The sequence below is a fragment of the Symphodus melops genome (assembly GCF_947650265.1).
Source record: "Symphodus melops genome assembly, chromosome: 11".
Classification (NCBI taxonomy): domain Eukaryota; kingdom Metazoa; phylum Chordata; class Actinopteri; order Labriformes; family Labridae; genus Symphodus; species Symphodus melops.
Genome location: NC_136701.1, coordinates 5,892,763 through 5,913,095, shown reverse-complemented (window position 1 = coordinate 5,913,095; position 20,333 = coordinate 5,892,763). Strand labels below are relative to the sequence as shown.

Here is a 20,333-nt window from a genome sequence, read left to right as displayed (position 1 = left end):
ATGCTAATTGTCATTGTTTTTCATATGGTTGAAGAGCCTGTTTATTTCCCTTTACAATGAATTATATTAACAATATCTATCCTAAGACTACAGTTTGCCTTTAAATGTTTTAAAATGTTGTTTAAATTCATATCTTGAAAATAGCTCTCATATGAACTTTTGTATTATATATATATATATATATATATACACACACACACACACACACACACACACACACACACACACACACACATTTGTTTTAAAACATTAATCTGAGCTATCTATCTAAACTGAGTAGAAGTCGTATGCCCCCCTACAGTTCGTTCGACAGACTGTGCATTCTTTGACAGCGCGCCTGAAATTCAAAACGGGCCAATCAGCGCATCGCATCTGACGCATCATACGTTAACCTCTGACACACTCCGGTTCACGGTCTTCACCAGAGGAGCAGCTTTCATCAGCGTCTGGACTTTTTTATGATTTCCAGCCAAAGCCTGTCGTCAGTACACCTCGGTAAGTACAGCAAAACCAATTAAAGAGACCGAGTGAATTATTAGCAATCGTTTAATCAGTTTGACTGCTTTAAAAAAAATGCGCTGTGTAGTTAGCCGCTTAGCATCAAGCTAAAGCGGGTCCGTCTGTGCTGAAGCCTCCGGTTAGCTAACTACGCTGCTCGTGTTGTGGATATGTGTGTTTTTGACTGTTGAATATGTATTCCTGTAATGTATGTGGAGAAAACGTTACGTCTGTAAAAGCCTATGTTTTACATTGCAAACTGCACCGCAATGAACCCCGACGTGTTTTCAAATGTGTTGGAACAAGTTGTAAGCAGGTGTTTTCTGGATATACCGCGTTAAAGTCGCACTTCTATCGTCACCACAGCAGTACACCAACAGTTACTCAGGATACGACTTTAGCGCCATTAAAATGCACCATCTCACTTTGTGAACGCCAGTGTGAGGGAACTAAATCGTTGGTCGCTCACTTAAAGGAGCACATAGCAGAAGGGCGTCATGTAGCTTGCCCAGTGAGAGGATGCAAAAATGTGTTCACTGCAAAAACGTCCTTTACCTCTCACATGTCCAGAAAGCACAGACATTGGTCAGAAAATGTGATTTGTCCATCAACCAAAGATACACAGTGTGAGAGTCCCACTACAAGTGCTAGCACACAGGGAGCTGCCAGCATGTCAGATGCTGAAAACATTATTGGGGATGGGTCTAATTTCAGTGACCTGTATCTGAGAAATATATGTATGTTTTACATAAAACTGCAGGGACAGCATCTTCTTCCAGTGTCTACCATTCAAAACATTGTTGAAGAAATACAGAATATACACGAGTTGGGACAGACATATACTTTGAATCAACTTAACTTACTTCTAAAAGATATGTCAGCTTCAGATGAAGACATTGTAAAAATCTGTGACACAATTAAACAATCTGACTTGTTGACAGCTTGCCACAGAGGGCCCATGAGAACTGCTTACTCAAGGGCCCAGAGCTTTAAAGACATGTTCAAATATGTGGAGCCCAAAAAAGTATTGTTGGGCAGAGATGAGAACAGGACAGAGAGGTGTGCCTATTATATTCCTGTGCTAGACACTTTAAAGGGTATGCTGGAGTCTGGTTTTTGGCAGGGCCTCATGTCAGTGGATCCTAATGATGTTTCCAAAACAGATGTTCTCTCTGACAGTTGTGATGGTAAGGTGTTTATGTCAAACACATTTTTTCAGGAAAACCCAAACTGTCTCAAGCTGGTTTTATACCAGGATGCGTTCGAAGTTGTGAACCCATTAGGTTCTGCAAAAAAGAAGCACAAGGTTTTGGCTGTGTACTTCTCTCTACTCAACATGCCCCCCCATGTGCGATCAAATGTTGACCACATGCAGCTGGTTTTATTGTGTAGAGAGAAAGATTTTAAGGAGTTTGGCCATGCCAAGGTTTTTTCTGAACTGCTTACTGATCTGAAACAACTGGAGGAAAATGGGATAACAATAGGAGATTAACCTGTAGTAAAGGGAGCTCTCTACTGCATTGCTGGAGACAACCTGGGCTCTCACGCAATTGGTGGTTTTACAGAAAATTTCAGTTCTTCCGAGTACTTCTGCAGATATTGTCTGATTTCTCGAACTGAATTTCAGGGTGCTGATCCTAACATCTGTGGACTGGAGCGGACTCCAGAAATATACAGATCTGCCATTGAACAGCTGGAGAAGGAGGATTCGCCACAAGTACAAGGGATAAAGTTCAGGTCGGTATTTAATACTTTGCAAAACTTTGATGTTTGTTCACCTGGCCTGCCTCCCTGTCTCCCTGTCTTGCCTCAAATACTTCATCAACAAAAAGAAATGGTTCACCTACACAATTTTGAACAGGCGAATCAAGCAGTTTGAATACAAAGCAACAGATGCTTGTTCCAAACCTTGTGAGGTCAGTCCTCAAACACTAAAACTGAGTGGACATGCTGTCCAAAACTGGAACTTCTTGAGACTGTTGCCTCTTATAATTGGAGACAAAGTGCAGGACCCCCAAGATAGTGTGTGGCAGTTAATTTTGCAGCTTAAGGACATTGTTGACCTGATTTGTGCTCAGCAAATTTCCATAGCTCAGGTCGCTTATCTGGATATACTCATCCAAGAATATTTGGAAACCAGGAAGACACTATTTCCAGATATCAACTTGAGACCTAAACATCATTATTTGCGGCATTATTCAGGACTGATCCTGAAATTTGGCCCACTCATCAGGCTATGGACTATGCGGTTTGAGAGCAAACATAGTTATTTCAAAAGATGTACAAGGCATCTGAAGAATTTCAAAAATCTGTGTTTGATTCTTTCAGAGAGGCATCAGATGTTTCAGGCCTTTCTTTCTGCTGGGTCAGTAAGTCCTCCAGCCTTGCAAATAAAAGACAGCTCACCATTTTACTCAGAGCTTTACAGTGAGCAAGTTAAAGGCACAGTCCTCCATTTTGGCTTCACTGAAAGAAATACAACAATTCATGTTAACGTGCAGTATAATGGGATCATTTACAAGAAGGGCCAATTTGTTGTCACTAAGAATGATGATTCCATCGAGTTTGGTGAAATCATCCTCATTCTTGTGAAAGATGAATTTGCACTTCATTTTCTCATGAGAGTGCATGATGGGGAATTTCTTTCACACTACCACATGTACACTGGAAGATTAGAATGCAGACTTGTTAGTGACCTGGTTGACATGTGGCCTTTATCATATTACATACAAAACGGAAACCAGATTGTCCCACTGAAGCACAGTCTCTTTTCACACTAAGTGCTTTAATTACAGTGGGCCATATGCTAAATTCTCTTGTCTGTGTCTTAACAGATATGGCTCAGTCACAGATGCCAGAGAAGCTGTGTGATGCTGTAGCAGCAGTGCTACCGGATCTTCCTGATTGCGTTGTCAAGACAGTAGAAGATACTTTGAAGGCACTTGGTGCCGATACAACAGCTGATTTAGTGTACATTACAGAGGGAGACTTGCTGCCAGTATTAAGGCCAATACAAGCCAGACGACTGGTTGCTGCCTGGGCCCAAAATGGTGAGTTTGAGTGGGCCATGAGTGGGAAAAGTTTGGGAACCACTCAACAAATTATCTAGAAATTTATAAGTATGTTACATTCTGTTACAGAGGAGAAAAACATTCAAGGTATAATGCTTTCAAATGTTTTTTTGTTGTACTTTTACAGACTCATCCACTCCAACTCCAGCCCCGGCATGTTCCTCTCCAGTGTCTCTCCTTTCCTCTCCTTCTTCATCCTCAGTCACTGCCTCACCAGCATCATCCACAGCTACATCATCACCTTCAGGAAACTGTTATGCACTTGCACCAAACTGGGTAGACAATTTTCAGATACCATGGCAGAAGCTCCCTGAAGAGTTGGTACAGAGTTTGGAAAGACAGAAAGGCCAAGTGCCCGACTACGACGAGAAATGGTGAGGACTGTGGTCTCTGAGATGATGAAGATTTGTAAGAATCCAACCAAACACAACACCACAGAGATAGCAAAAAGGATGGTGGCCAGGTATCCAAAGTCTCTTCAAGATGTGATTGATGGTGATGTTATTGGACTTGGATACCATTCCCTGGTAAAGCAGCTCCAGTCAAGAGTTGAAAATGTCAAACGACCTGACACACCAAAGATAAAGAAACGCAAAGTAGCATCAGATGATGACACCGATGAAATAACTGCTGAACAAAGAGCAAGTGTTCAGGACACGTATGGCTGTGTCAACTGGGAGCCGAAACATTTGCCACTCCCTGAGACTGTGGAGAGTCAGCTAGAAAAAAAAGAACAAATGAAGATGTTTGATGAGATGAACTACAATTCAGATGCTGTGAAAGAATTAATCAAGTCCACCTATTTCACACAGCGCAAAGAGATCAATAAAGGTGCAAGCATCCAGAAATTATGCCAGGAATGGCCATTTTTGTTTAAGGAAGTTGGTATGGCAGCACACTTCCAGGAACTGACTGGCATTAGTTTGATCGAGTCCTTCCTTGCCAATGTGGACAAAAAGGGGGCACGTCTGCTAAACTTCTTCAAACGTGTTGATGCACATAAACGCAAACAAGTTCTGGATGCTCTTCTAAAGCAGGAAACTGAAAGAGGTCAGTCCACTGGTTGTTCAGAAGAAATCATACAGATGGTGCTTCTTTTACTGGCTCATTTTGATGAGAAAGAAGAGCATCTGTTCCATTTCGTTGAGAAGACAAGCCTTGCTGAGGAGGTTCAGATGAAGGATGTTCCACCAACACCCTGCCTTATTGTGTGTGGTAAGTAAACTGAACCAAACCTGTAAGAAATAAGTACCACTGGATTTGTATTTATGGCTGATATTGAAGCTCTTGTCTCTTGTATTTTTAGGGTCCTCCTGCTTTGCCGCTGAGACATTTATGTTGAGCATCGACCAAGAGATTGTCAACAACCACATCACTTCCTTCACATCTGCCATCTGCCTGATGTTTGGCAGTTACTACTGCTTCAACATACACTACCCAGTGGAACTACGGTCTACACTGGAGTTCCTCCAACGGTAAAATTTCTTTCTTTTTATAATATTAGAAAATACACTGCATTTGATGACCCATCTGATGTTTTCTTTCTTTCTTTCTTTCTTTCCTTCCTTCTTAAAGGTGTTTCTTTTCAATAAATCCTGAGAAAGGCACCAAAGTCGAGTGGAATAAGAAGAAGAAAGTGTTCTCAGTCAATCCCAGGGTCCTCACTCTGATCTCAGACCTTGCTGACCACGAGTGGACCTACCAGTGATGCTGAGGGATGATATGATAAAAGGTACACTGGATGTTATATAAAATGCAGATATTTTGTTGTTAGACTTAAATTTCTGAAAGTTTTACAAAAGCTATATTTTTACTAGATAAATTATCTGGTACAGTTTGTACATGTTGCTAGTTCCAGAATTGTCTTAAAAATGGTAAAGCTCTCAAGTGAAGTGTTACAATTCCTTGCAGTCATAGAGATTGTATATTCTTTAGCTTTATGATGCAAGATTTGAAATTTTGCTCCCCTTCAGGGATGATTTTATTTTGATAACGTGAAAATGATACCCTGTATGTAGACTGATGTCACTTTGTGGTTATATTTGTACCAAAAAATGCACTTAAATGTTCTCAAATTAAGTCTCAAGGTTTCTTGGCAAATTGTGTCTTGTCACTTTGAAACAGTTTCAAAGTGAACATTTCTTACATGATGTTTTTATAGATGATGTTATGATGTTATTCATAGATATTTTGTGATATGTAAAACTTCAAATATTTGATATTTACAACCTCACAAATATCAAATAAAGAGTTTATATATTTGAAAAGTTTAAGGTGGATATTTTTTGTGTTGCTGTTTTAGTACATTAAGTAATTTGACAATATTAATTCATGCTCTTTGTTTTAAGTTTACAGAACAGAATGAATGATAACAGTGGAAATGCTAATTTGGCTGAATATTCAAAGTATATTAATTTTTTTCTTTACATGTGATCTTTTCTTATTTTATATTATGTTCTGATTCTACTCTGATAAATATAGAGAAGTAAAGTATGCTTCAAACATCTTTTGTTAGATTTTTACATTGATGGATTTAAGCAGTAGTTTATAATTCATAGTACTAATTATACAATTAATGTACATGCTTTTACAGTAAAATATGGACTAAAACACCATTTTTAACCATAAAATTAGCAGCACTAGCACTCATTGCTATTACTAATAGACATTGATTTACTGTAATTTTTGAGGGGAATTTCGGTGCAAACCTTAATATTTGCAGTAATTTTTGGGAATTTTTACAGAATAAATTAGTAGTTTATATTTTAGACTGTTTATTGTCAAGCAAAAAACCGTCATATGCCATGAAACAAACTTTATTTTATGCGGTATTTCCATGTAAATTTTCAAGTAAAACAATTTTTTTTAAAGGTTCAAACTTTTTTTTTTAACAGTAAAATATGGAATGAGGCACATTTTTTAACTGTAAAATCAACAGTATCGATAGTAAATGAAGAAAATGTTTACCGTAATTTTACGGTAGTGTTTCGGCAACCACAGCTGCCGGAAGTTTACCGTTAAAACAACAGTTTTCTTTTTACAGTGTAGATAGATAGATACTTTATTGATCCCGAGGGAAATTCAAGGCATCCAGTAGCAGTATACAGACAGGCAGGACACAAGACATTAGTTACAATACACACCCGCTGTCAGCCCTCCCCTCTGTATACAATAATCCCCCAAACAAGATTTAGCAGCCCCTATGTGACTAAGAGTAAACATAATTATATGTTAAACCTGTGCAGTTAGCATTAGCAATTAGACTTAAAACTTATATAGCATAATGTACATAACCTGTGAGGAGAGAAAAACATGTGTTGGTTAAAAGAGACCTGTAAACAGTTTAAGAGCCTTAGAAACAAAGTGCTGACCTTCTAGAAACTAGTTACATGTGCATGTACAGGGTGTTTGAGCTTATGCCAGAGGTGTGAGTACAGTCGTTAAACAGTCAATGCAGGAATGTAAATTGGCTCACCAACTTAAAGGAGCAGTGATTAGCATTAAGTGTCCTAGACAATAAGCTGAAACCAGGAGTGATTTGGGTGATTATCATTAAGTACCCAACTATTGAGGAGCAGATTAGCATTAAGTGTTGAAGACAATAGAGTGAAACTTGACCTAATTAGGGTGATCATGTCAACCATTACAGATGTAGCTAAACACAACAGTAGGATGAAACCAGACATGATTAGGGTGATTATCTTTAGAGTGACCAGTGCTCAGTAAGGTGACTATCAATATGCATTAAAGTGTCCAACTGGAGGCTGACTCTGAGGTCAGCAGTGCAGATGAGGAATGAAGTGAAAAGAAAAAAAGAGCTCAGGGTTCACCGTGTGCTTCTTCCCTGCCGTGACAGTGAGGTGTTGTACAATCTGATGGCCAGGGGGACAAAAGAGTTCTTGAGCCTGTCCGTGGAGCACGGCTGTGACAGCAGTCTGTCGCTGAACATGCTCCTCTGCCCGGTGAAGGTGCTGTGCAGAGGGTGGTGTGTGTTGTCCATGATGGAGAGCATTTTGTCCAGAGACCTCCTCTCTACCACTGTCACCAGTGAGTCCAGCTCTGTGCCCACCACAGAGCCGGCCCTCCTCACCAGTCTGTCCAGGCGTGCTGCGTCCCTCTTCTTGCAGCTTCCTCCCCAGCACACCACTGCGTAGAGGAGGACACTGGACTCCACAGACTGGTAGAACATCTGCAGCAGCTTTTTGCAGATGTTGAAGGACCCCAGCCTTCTCAGGAAGTACAGACGACTCTGTCCCTTCCTGCAGGTAGTGTCCATGTTAGGCGACCAGTCCAGCTTGTCATCCAGCTGCAGCCCCAGGTACCCGTAGGTCCTGACCACCTCCACGTCGACCCCGCCGATGGAAACAGGTTCTAGATGTGGTTTGTTCCTTCGGAAGTCCACCACCATCTCCTTGGTCTTGGAGGTGTTTAGCTGCAGATGGTTGTCACTGCACCACGTCACAAAGTCCTCGATCAGGCTCCTGTACTCCTCCTCCTGTCCATCCCTGACACAAGCAACTATCGCAGTGTCGTCCGAGTATTTCTGCATGTGGCAGAGCTCAGAGTTATACTGGAAGTCAGAGGTGTACAGGGTGAACAGGACAGGGGAGAGCATGGTCCCCTGTGGTGCTCCGGTGCTGCTGACCACAGTCTCAGATGTGCAGTCCTTCAGTCTGACGTACTGTGGTCTCTCTGTGAGGTAGTCCGTGATCCACCTCACCAGGTGCGAGTCCACCCTCATCTCGGTCAGCTTGTCTCTCAGTAGGAGGGGATGGATGGTGTCGAAAGCGCTTGAGAAATCAAAGAACATGATTCTCATCACGCTGCTCCCTTTGTCCAGATGAGAGTAAGCCCTGTGTAGAAGATAGAGGATGGCATCGTCCACGCCCACCTTTGCCTGGTATGCAAACTGCAGGGGATCCTGTGCGTGTTGTACCTGGGGGTGTGTAGAGGGGTGCTGGGGGGACAGGCACTGGCTGCAGCGACGGGGCTGTCGAACCTGTTAAAAAACAAGTTGAGCTGGTTTGCTCTCTCAGGGTCCCCGTCTTCTGTGTTGTTGTTTTTCTTTTTGCAGCCTGTGATGGTCTTCATGCCCTCCCAGACCTCCCTCATGTTGTTCTGCTGCAGCTTCTGTTCTACTTTCCTTCTGTACTCCTCCTTTGCCTCTCGGAGTCTGACCTTGAGTTCCCCCTGCACACGCTTCAGCTCTGCCTGGTCTCCCTCCTTGAATGCCCTTTTCTTCCTGTTAAGGATCTCCTTGACATCGCTGGTGATCCAGGGCTTGTTATTCGGGAAGCAGCGCACAGTTTTAGTGGGAACCACAACGTCCATACAGAAGTTCATGTAGTCAGTTGTGCAGTGTGTGACCCCCTCAATGTCATCACCATGGGTCTCTTGTAGGGCACTCCAGTCAGTGGTCTCAAAACAGTCTCTGAGCGCCTCCTCTGCCTCAGGAGACCACTTTCTGAAGGTGCGAGTAGTTATCGGTTGTCTCTGGATCATAGTTTTGTACTGTGGCTTTAGTAGGACCAGGTTGTGGTCGGACTTACCCAGAGGTGGTAGGGGGGTGGCAGTGTAGGCGTCCTTCACGTTTGCATACAGGAGGTCTATTGTCCTGTTCTTCCTGGTGGGACAGCTTACAAACTGGTGAAAGTCCGGTAGTGTGGAGTTCAATGTAACATGGTTAAAGTCCCCTGAGATGGCGATGAAAGCATCCGGGTGCAGCATTTGTAATCTTGAGGTGGTCGCGTGGATGACGTCACACGCAGTTTCGGCGTGTGCCCGGGGTGGAATGTAAACACAGACCACGATCGCGTGAGAAAATTCCCTCGGCATGTAGTAAGGACGGAGACCCACCGCCAGCAGCTCGATGTCTTTGCTGCACGTTGCCTCCTTCACAGTAACATGTCCATGGTGGCACCATCTGTTGTTAATAAACAGCGCGAGTCCTCCTCCTTTCCGTTTGCCGCTGCGTTTCATGTCTCTGTCCGCTCTCACTGTAGTAAAGTCCGGTAGATCCACGTTAGCGTCCGGGGTGTTTTGAGTCAGCCAGGTTTCTGTGAGGCACATTAAACTGCACTCTCTAAATGTCCGGTTGTTCCTCACAAGAGCAGCCAGCTCGTCTGTCTTGTTGGTTAGACAGTTTACGTTCCCCATAACTATCACCGGAACCGAGGGCTTGTACCTCCATCGCTTAGCCGCGAGCTTAGCCCTTACCAGAGCCCCGGCTCTACAGCCTCTATACCGCCGCCTCAGCTCCTCTGGTATCGGGTGAACGATGCCGGCTTGTCCCGCTGACCGGAGCGAGAGCAGCGTTTCCCTTGAATAAGAAAGTTTTCCGCTGCTATTTCCACGAAGGCACGAAAAAGTATCCATAGGATACATAAAGTTATACACTGAAGGTGTACTATAAAAACTATATAGTATAGTACTATAAAAACTATAAAAGTAGAAGTTGGCACAGAGCCACAACAAACGAATAACATATCAGACGGGTACGACAGGGACGGAGCTACTGAATGTGCGGCCACTCACGTCGGCGCACAGGTGAGAAGTACTACACATTAAAGTGGTGTTATGTTTTTGGAAGTTCTTGGACAATGAGGAGCTTTAGATGGATGATCGTTCTGAGAAGCACATTGTTGTTGATCTTAGAAGTACTGAGGCTCAAACAGTTTGCAGGCGATGATGTTGACTTGTGTTGTGACTCTGTGAAGAACTGGAATCAGAAAAGGCAGGTGGAAGTCTACTGAACCAGCAACTTCAGGGTATTTTGATCTGAGGAGCATATCATGACCCATATGAACACAAATTTAATGTTTTATAGATTATAGTTGAGAGACTCCAATAAGTGCTTGAAGCTCTGTGCTCTGAGAGGGGATGAGCCGCAGGCTAAAACTGCTGTGAGGCCGAGTCAGCTCAATGGAGAGAGAGAGAGAGAGGCTTTGTCCAAAATGAACATCAGCTCTGATATGAATTTGATGAAATACTTTATTTAATATAACACTTTCACATGTGCGATGGGAAATGATACTTTAACATGTCAAAGTGAGCCTTACACTTAAAGTCAACTATCTTTTTGTTGGTTTATTGTTTTTTTAGTTGCATTATCATAAACAGAGAAATGCAGGTCCTGGTATTCTTTTCAGTTCATCTGCCATTAGGACAAGAAAGTCTATTTCTCAAAAAAGTCACTGATTGAAACTTTTTCATGTTAAAAAAAGTCTTTTCTCTCTCTGATTGATTAATAATAACAGGAAGTTAAAAAAGGACAGTGAGGAAGAATGTTATTAAGTGCAAAGATTTGAATGTCTGGCCTTCATCTGGAGCTTTACAAACTCTGATAAAGGTGCATCTTACAGGTAAAACATGAGACTCATGGACGCTGATGAAAAGTTTGCAGTACAGTAAAACAAAGAGGACCTCATGTGTTCTGCTGCTGCTCTGATTTTGAATATGCAAACTCTGTATGTGGCTGGGAGAACACAGTATGATCTGTGTTTACAGGATGTAACACTTTCGCTGGTGCTCTTGTTTACTGAGAATCTTGCAGACCTGTGTGTTGTGTCATCGTCCTTCCTCCATCAGCTCGTGCCAGCCAAAGATGATGAATTATGGAAATGTGGAGCAACAGCTGTTAATGGATGAGCAGCTAGGAGAGTAGAGATGGATAGGGCTGGTGGTGGAGGAGCTGTGGTGTGCTGGTTGTGTGCAGTCTTTTGTTAAAGACATTGAGTTCATTGTTGTTGGTAGAGTGTGTTCTCGTCTTATCGTAGAGCTGCAGAAACTCCAGAGGGATCTGAGGGATAAAGAGGCAGAGCTGTTGATGTAAAAAATGTCTTTGTCCTTCTCCTGATGTGAATAAAACCTCGGAGCAGGAACCACCAGTATAGGTTTTGCTGAATTGTTTCCACAGCAGGAGTTATTCTAATCTGATTTTATAATCTTCTCAGCTATTTTGTAGACATTGTGATTCCGTCGAACTATTGGTAAAGACAAATAGTGTCATCATAGTATAACGGACTCTGTTGCTCATTCTTCTCCTTTTGCATCATTTGTTTTACATCATGTCTCTGGTGACCCCTCCAGCCTGACAGAGATAGTCTCCTGCTGTGTGCTGCATGTGTGAACAGCCAGGTCAGGAGAATGTCTGGAGCCTTTGCATGTGTGAAATATCTTTACAAAGATAACACGTTACATTTGGAGTGAGAACAAGCTGATCTACGATCTCCTCAAAGGCTGCATTGCATTCTGGTCAATTGAGTCTGTTGTTTAGTTACAGATACCCCAGCCTTTCTTTGTAAGCTGAAAAAAAAAGACAAGACTCATGAACACTATTAATGACATTGTGATTACCAAAATCTGTTAATGTTTTCTTCCTAAGTGTCTTTCCATCATACAAACCTTTTTTTTCTAAATTCAACTTAAAGGTCATATTTTATATTCCTTTTCAACAAGTGTCAGAGCTCTTTATAACATGTCTGTGAAGTTTCTAATCATCGACTTTGATCCTGTATCATCCTGTCAATAACCTCTGTATGTGATCCCTGCTCTGAACAGGCTGTTTCTGTGTTGGCAGCTTTAAATGTAAGTGTGCTGTTTGACCACGCCCCTCTGTGGTATGGGGTGTGGCTTGGGTTTTCTTGTACCATGTCAGATTGTTTACGATGAGAAGGCAGACTCGGAGAGCAGAACTATAACACTGAGTTGTGGGAGTGTCAGTGACCTGGGGGAGGGCTTACTGCCCTTTGTGATGTCATAAAGTAAAACAATGTCGTAATTGTCTGTTTGAGCACACATTTTCTGAAAAGTGGAGCAGGCCAAAGACGCATGATTTAGGCATAATTTTAGGCAGGTTTGTTGACAGGATAGGGACACATGTATTGCATATGAGACTGAAGAATTCAGAAACATTGTGTGATGAGTTTCTGTAAATCAGAACAGTTGAATTGCTGCTCCACAGGGGTTACATTTTCCACTTTGTCTGTTTGAGGGAAACAAGAGTTTCTGTTTGTTTGCTGAAGAGGCAGATTGTAAATTAGAAATCAATGTTATCCAGTCATCTTTTTGATTCTCATGGTGGGAAACAATTTCTGTTCAGCACTCTGTTTCTGTATCCAGTATTGTTTGACTTGTTTTTGTGTGCGTGAAGCACAAATGAATAATTTCTGGGTTGTTGAAAGTTTGTCAGAACATTTCATGGAAGTCAGATTGATTTCCTCACATTTAGTTTGTGTCCACAGTCAATTTAAAGAACTGGAATTTCACTGAATCCATTCAGCACTGAAGCAGCATTGTGTTTGATATAATGACATTCAGCAGACAAAGAAGGAAACAACAAATCTCAGCAGATGCTCAGTAAAACATATCCTGTAACTATTTGTAGATTATATCTTCTCTGCCTTTTATGTCCAATGTGTGACATGGTGAGAGGTAACGGAGCTGCAGACATAATGGATATAAAATGCAATCTGAATCAGTTTTCTTACTGTTTGTGATGAATGAAGTTTTTAGTTTGTCACTGTTGCTTTCTGGATATCAAAATATCAAAAGATGTACTTTCATGTTGCAGTTTTGAGATGGTTGTGGTGGGAGGGGATTGGACATCCCAGGTGCCTCCCCAAAAATCCTAAACTGTGATTGGCTAGTTACCTTTTCAGAGACAAGACTTGTAACAGGCAGATATTCCTGACTCTCATGGCTTTTTGTAATCAATAGGGAGAGTGAGTTCACACTGTGTTCTTTCAGCAGGTTGTTGTGTGTGAGGAATGCTGCCTCCCTGAGAAACTCACACTGTCTGTTTCTGTGTGAGCAGCTTCATAGAAACTGATAGAATATTAGGCCTTTTTCTGCTTATAATCAAAGTGTTTACTGCAATAATGTATTGTTGAATAAAGGTTTGATCACCAAATACAAAGGAATGATTAGATATCCATTGCATGAATGATTGTTGCTCACATTTATATTATATCCATTATTATATCATGTTTTACTCTAAGTGTTTTAATCTAATTGTTTGAGTTTTAGTTAAGAGGTTAAAGGTATTCTGTGAAGAGGGCTTGCAGAAGTGAGTGCACATTCCAACATGTGTTTGATGTGACCCTTTAAACTGAATCACTCACCAAATCAAACAAAGGTTTAGTTTAAGGCCCTGAACAGTTAATCACTCATCCACTTTTATTTAGGTTGAGTGAGTCTTGATTCTTAATTACCTAAATTGTCTTCTCCTTAAAAAGAATTAGTTACTAGACCAGATGTCAGGTTATGATAAGAAACAGGTAGGAAGTGTCTTCCCCTACAGATTGGACAAAGGATTCAGGAGTATGATGCACCAATGAGAGAAGGGGAACCAAACATCAAGAGACGCATAATTTGGAAAGCTGCCCAATCAGAGGAAGGAAACCGCACATTCTCAAATGCATAATTTGGTTAGATATTCTCTGTCTAATGTATAAAAGGGTTCAGGGAAAGATAGTCGGGGCTCAGACTTCGCAAACTGGCCAGGTATCTGTCTGTCATCAGGGACATGTTGAACATGTTGAACCCAGAGACTCTGTAACTTGTATTCTTGATTCATCGGGTTAATAAACTCTGTTAACCTGAAAGAGACGCCTCCAGTCATTCCTCTCATCCCATCAAAAGAATGCGCAGAGATTTGAGGTAATTATTTAGAGGAGTCAGATTTCTATTAACAACATAGGAAAAGTTTTAAATAGCAACTTTTATCCTTCAAAACACTGCAGAGTGTATCAACTCCATGTGTCCTCTAAGCTGAGGGAATACACACAGTTACATGAAGCACTCAGTTTCAGACTCTGCTTTCACACTCTTGTCACCTACAAACATATTTCAGGAGAGTTTTTGTGAGCTGCAGGGAACGAGGAAGTCTTTGAGATGCAAAGATTTCAAGTTTTTCTACAAAGATTCCTGTTTGTTCGGAGCATTATTTATGAAGCAGTTCCTACAGTATGCAGCCTCAAGAGATTATTTTATTATCTTAACTTCTTGCATCTAATTTTCTTAACCATGTCTCACATCTGTTACTAAAAATAGTTATTTTGGAAAAGCCTAGAGCAAAATGAAAATGTGTTCACAGTAAAACAACGAGTCACTTTGCAGGAGAAGTAATCATATTGAGACATCTACAAGTATTTCAATAACAAAATGCTTTAATCAAAGAGTTCTTTCTTCTGTTCTTTTTCCTCCTTGTTGTGGACAATTCTGTTTTTCTACACGGTCATTTACAGCCTGAGCTTCTCTCATAAATCTTTCCTATGTTCTTTAGATGATTTTAATTCTCAGGTGAAGGAATCAGTATCTTTCAGTTCAGTCTGTAGATAACCTCCATCAAGTTTCCACCATCATCCGCACAGATCCTTCACATGGTCTCTAATAAGAGTTCATGCATTTGCAGCAGGGAGATGTGTCACAGGTGGGGAGTTTGTGTGTACAGTTTACTAATGCAGCAGTGCTTGTCATTTTGGATCAGATGGAAGAGTTAGTGGTTAGAAACACATGATCTGTGGAACGTGTCTGACATGTGTCTCTGATACAAGTTGAAGCAGCCCTGAAAGGAGATGCAGCTTCCACAGAGTCACAAAGAGCTGATAAGAAGTCAAACAGAGTCGAGTTCTGAGCCTGAACAAGCTTTGTCTTTCTCTTTGTTGTTCACATGTGCATGAATCTGCAGCTCCACCTTCACCATGTGTAAACTCGTGAATATTTCACCAGGAGTTGTTCTTTGAATTCCTCATGATAAATGTAATGGCAGTCATGTTTTAGTCTCCACTGACTCAGATGCCCTAAACTGTGTTCATGGATATTTATGAAGTATCGGTGAGCTGAAGAGACTTGTTGTTCTGTTGTGTAGACGGCCTTAAATCTACAACTCTTATCTGCTTCTAGTCATCTGAGCTGCTGTGTTTTGATTTGAATCTGTGCTGAAGTCTTTTTACATCATTCACATGAGCAGCAGCTGAGTGAGCTGAACCCTGATGCTGTTTAACAGGTCGATCAGAGGGGATACATGGAGCTCAGTGATTGAGACGCTTCAGTCTCTTTGTGCTTCCTGCTGTTATCACTGAAGACCAACAGCAGCTGTGATGGAGCTGACTGTGCTGCACACACTCTCATTCAATATTCACAATCACTTTAGTCTTATTCACAGGATCAGTATTACCTGGAGACATCATTCTCGCGTTGACCTCAAACCTCTGTGTTGTGTGGCCGATTCACTGAAGACCACCTGCAAACACAGGTGACACAGTGTGTCCACATTAGGACACCGAGGTATTAACTGGAGACGTCTTCATTTTGTCGACTAAAGATGAACCAAAACAAAAGAATCAAACATAAGAAATGTTCGGTAAGTAAAGTGAGGTGCAGGAGGGAAGGAGAAAAAATATTTATTTCTCTGTTTCACAAATAATAGTGATAATAATGATGGTAGCTGTGACAGTACAGGCAACAAAAGCATGTAGGTAACCACAGTGGAATATTTAAAGGGTTCTCCTACTACTACTGATGATGATGATTGTTATGGCTTCAGATGGCTTCAAGTATTCCACTGCTGAGCGGGTTTAACACACACGGTCAACAAACTTAAAGCAGTCGTGGATCTGAAGTCGACTTATGAATTTATTAACAAAAAACTGTTGTCAAAAAATTAAACTGACCAAATGAAATAAATAAATCATGAGGTTATCATCTCATGTTAGCTGCAGTTTAACTCTCATTAGCCTCACCCTGGTCTCATTCATCTCTTTTAATGTCCTCGCTGTTATACGAAGTGGTTCTGCTCCAAAGAGGGAGGAACAATGCACACATACCCCGAATCAATTTACAAAAGCTCAAATCAAAATAAGCTCACATAAACAATAATTTGAATGAATCAATCTAATGCAATCATGTTTGGCTCTTTTGTAATGTTTAACAAGAAATCAATTATATTTCTGTCTGCTCCTAACAATATAAAAAACCCCAATAATAATAATGTTCTTTTATTTCCTCATGATGAATGTTCACGACTTCAACCTAACTCTCTCCAAAGCTCTGTGCATGACTTCAGACTTTACAGTGTTCATTAATGTCATGAAAGCTGATGGAGGCCTCTCTTATAATTAATGCTCAACGCTTGACTGGAAATCTTCATAGTCTTTAAACTCTCAATACTGAAATAAATGGTTCTCATTAATCCAAACCTAACTCCTGCTGAGCCTTTTTCTTAACTTGGTTCTAACATTTAACTCTTTCAGGACAAGCAAACATTGATTCAGCTTTTCTTCTCATCATGTGGTATCTTTGAGGGTTTAAGCAGAAGCAGTAACTTTGTCTTTCTTTGTCGTCCTAACAGATATGATGTGCTGAGACGTTACAGATGGTTACTGTGTTTCTGCTGTGTGGTCACTTTGTTCTGATTGGTTCTCATCTGATTGTACTGTGCATGCCTCAGATGGCTGAAACTAGCTACATCACATGATCACATATTACCCAGCAATCATCACTGTACATTTGGATATAACGAAACTATCAAAGTAATTCTGAAATAATTCATTTAATCAAATTGTTTTCATATATATCGTAGGTTTAATGTTTATGTAAAATAAAACCATGATAGAGATCAGAGTTCCTCTTTAAGGTCATTTATAACAAACGACACAGTGTAACTATTAATGTGTGCTTTTCCAGACATGAGTGAATATCTGGTTATCAGTCCAGCTGACTTTCATGAGGTCAATGTGGGGGGCTTCTTGAGATCATAGATAATCAATGCAGCTCAACTGTTAGTTGTTATGCTGTTGTTTCTCATCAATCACTTCATTAGTGTTTGATTCATGGCTGCACAGTTTGTTCACGTTTCATAACAACAATCCTGCTCAGAGCTGCTTCACACTGTAACAGACTAATAGTAGATTGTAGTAAGTGAAGGTTAATGTAGCTTTACAAATGAAGCTTCATAATGAGAGCTGAACATTGTTTACAGAGACAGCTCCATCTGAAGTGCACAGACAGCTGCTGTACTTTGAGGACTGAACACACTGGAGAAAGTCACTTTGCATTATTAACTGTGCTGCTTCACACTTTACCCACCCAAAGATCACTTTACTTTTTGGAAAAGGCTTGAACCTTAAAACTTCACATGAACAGACAGTAGACACGTTTGAGCCTCTGGATTTCTCTCTGAAAGTGACCAACAGACTCGTCTGATTCAGTATAAGATTTAAACTGTTTCAGATCGGGACAGTCGTGTCCTCCAGACTAGCCTGCAGCTGTTCAGCAGGTCAACATTGGTAATGTCCTCTTGGAATGTGGACAGCAGCTTTGTGCTTGAGTGTCTCAGACAGCACTCTCCTTCTGTGTTCATCTGACTCAATGATGGAGATCCACTGAGGCCTTCTTGCTCTCATGGTAATAGCTGCTGCTGTATTGATGCTGATTGGTTAAAGGTTTCAGCATGTCTGATTTCCTCCCACAATATGTTTCACTCCTGTCAGTTATAGTCCATTCAGAGAGACTCATAAGTGCTGTAATGGATCCTCATGGTGCATGCTCTCTGTGCTGCTCTCTGTACACACTCCTACTTAAAGCAGAGACGGTGGACAGGTTCATTGGTATGTAAACAGAGCTCTTATATAGGGCGAGGACACACTGGGATCATAAACAGGCTGACACCTGGCTGTGCTGCTGGAGCAGAGAGGTTCAAATGAAATCTAAATCAGGAACATTCTGGAAAGTGTGACTGAAATGAATCACTCCTTTCTCCGAACATTTTCTGCAGCAGCTCTTTGAAAACCCTGACACACTGTATCTCTGCTGCCAGGTGGTGAGCCTCTCAGAAGTTGTTTTCACAGAGTTCTCTTTGCTCTACAACCAGGTACCACACGCAGCAGAAATAATATCTCTATTAGAATGCAAAGGATGCTCAGACCTTCTTTTCTTCATAAACCATGAGCTCCTTTTCTCTGACTCATTGTCAGATTTCTGCATGAGTAAAGATACTGTAACTTTTGCCCTGCAGGAAAGCTTTTAAAATCCATACTGTATAATATCTTGAGTTATTGCAGCCCTCGTGTTTTTATATGATCCCTGGAGACTTTTACATTCAATATGAAATATGCAGAACATAAAACAAGTTATCACTGTAAAATCCTGGAAGTACCAGTATTTTTAGAGAAATCTATTTTGTAATTACCGTAAATTCCGGACTATAAGCCGCTACTTTTTTCTCACACTTCGAGCACTGCGGCTTCTACTCCGGTGCGGCTAATGCATGGATTTTTTATGGGGGACAATGAGCTTCTGCCGCAAAAACATTTGACTTCGTCACGTCGGATCTTAGTATCAGTCATTTTGCGCTTCATGCACGCACCCTCATGATGGAAAACACACGGAGAAATACATATGATGCAGCTTTCAAGTTAACGGCGATCGACCTGGCTAGCAAAGAAGCTAACAGAGCTGCTGCACGTTAAGATGACACTGACAGCGACAACAGAGACTGAGGAAGTGAGTAATGAAGTCATTCTGAGGCAGTGAATGGATGGACTTTTTCTTGTGAAATATATTACGGTCATCTTTTTCTTCAGCCGTGTTACAGACACCGTCGGCTAGGCTTCGTATTGTAACGGTTCATGTTGTAAAGTCAGTAGTTGATAATGTGTTCATAATTCCGATTATGTGGAGAGTCAGTGAATGCACCAGCGAGAACGTGTTGAGTGGCTGTATGAGAGAACGCTGGGGGAGAGAGTTGGATTGTTACGGCAAGTTATGTGTTGCTCTCTGCTGTAAACGGCGTGGTCACGGCCGACAGTGATCGGGTTATTAAAAGTTATTATTTGAACGCTCTCGTCGTCCTTTAACGTCCGTACGGACGCTACAGTATTTGCGGATGTTACCGGTAGCCTACGTCTGTGTAAATAGCTCTTGTTATAGCGTGGACACCTGCGGCTTATAATCAAGTGCGGCTTATATATGTACAAATACATTTATTTACTTATTTTTAGCCGGTGCGGCTTATATCCAGGTGCGCTCAATAGTACGGAATTTACGGTAGTCCAGAGATGTTTCTAGTGTAAGAAAAAAAGATATCTTTAACCACAAGGTTGCATCTCTATTTGTCTGATAATGTGGCTCACTGCCAGAACCTACAAAACAAGGTTACACCAGAAGAGAGTAGGGACAGAGACAAAAGCAAAGCTGGATTATAACAAGAAAAATACACTCATGGAGAACAATGTGTGGAGGTCTGTAATGATTATAAGTTCATTCAGGTCATCTCTGCTCCTCAGAGGAAACACAAACAAGAAATATCTTACAGCTTTTCACAAGCAAGGAACCAAGACTCAACAATATTAAACACTTCATGTGAATCCACATCATATATAGAGACAGATGTGTATATTGGGTGGTCTTTAAGGCTGATCTGGTATGTCGATCAGAAGATCAGGGAGAGAGAGACTCAGAGAGAAGGTTCATTCTTGAGCAATATCTGATTACAGGCAAGACTGTTATAGAGAGACATGGAAGAGGAATATATCAAGTTGAACAGGAAGGAATAATGAAGGAGGGTGAATGGATGAGAAGAAGGTGGAAGGAGCTGAGGCAGACAGAGTGGAGGTGACCAGGTAGAAGTAGGATTGTCAGGTGATTGAAGTTGTGGTTAGGCGTGGTCCTGCTCCAGGAAATAATTTCATTAACTTTATTATGAGTGAATGACTTCATCTTAAAATGAGACATTTTCTTTAAAGTATGCTGCTGTACAGAGAA

At 41.2% G+C, this 20,333-nt stretch overlaps 1 protein-coding gene across 2 annotated transcripts; it reads left to right on the top strand.

The window, feature by feature from the left end:
- Window positions 1–407: 407 nt before the first annotated feature.
- Window positions 408–6,059, top strand: LOC306831999 (uncharacterized protein). 2 transcript variants are annotated; one of them, XR_013780165.1, is made up of 4 exons: window positions 408–495; window positions 2,126–2,235; window positions 4,876–5,044; window positions 5,145–6,059. XR_013780165.1 is itself a non-coding variant. In XM_079356351.1 (3 exons), exons 1-3 carry the CDS (start codon window positions 3,941–3,943, stop codon window positions 5,275–5,277), a joined length of 1,146 nt encoding a protein of 381 aa, XP_079212477.1. In that variant the 5' UTR covers window positions 3,918–3,940; the 3' UTR covers window positions 5,278–6,059. The 2 variants fall into 2 exon arrangements, 1 of the variants encoding a protein (XP_079212477.1); XM_079356351.1 differs by lacking the exons at window positions 408–495; window positions 2,126–2,235 and adding an exon at window positions 3,918–4,784.
- Window positions 6,060–20,333: the final 14,274 nt, after the last annotated feature.

Coding starts and splice junctions, on each gene's coding strand:
- LOC306831999 (XM_079356351.1), top strand. CDS start 3,941: ATGGTGAGGACTGTGGTCTCTGAGATGATGAAGATTTGTAAGAATCCA. Junction 4,785..4,875: donor ACCCTGCCTTATTGTGTGTG/GTAAGTAAACTG, acceptor TTGTATTTTTAG/GGTCCTCCTGCTTTGCCGCT. Junction 5,045..5,144: donor ACACTGGAGTTCCTCCAACG/GTAAAATTTCTT, acceptor TCCTTCTTAAAG/GTGTTTCTTTTCAATAAATC.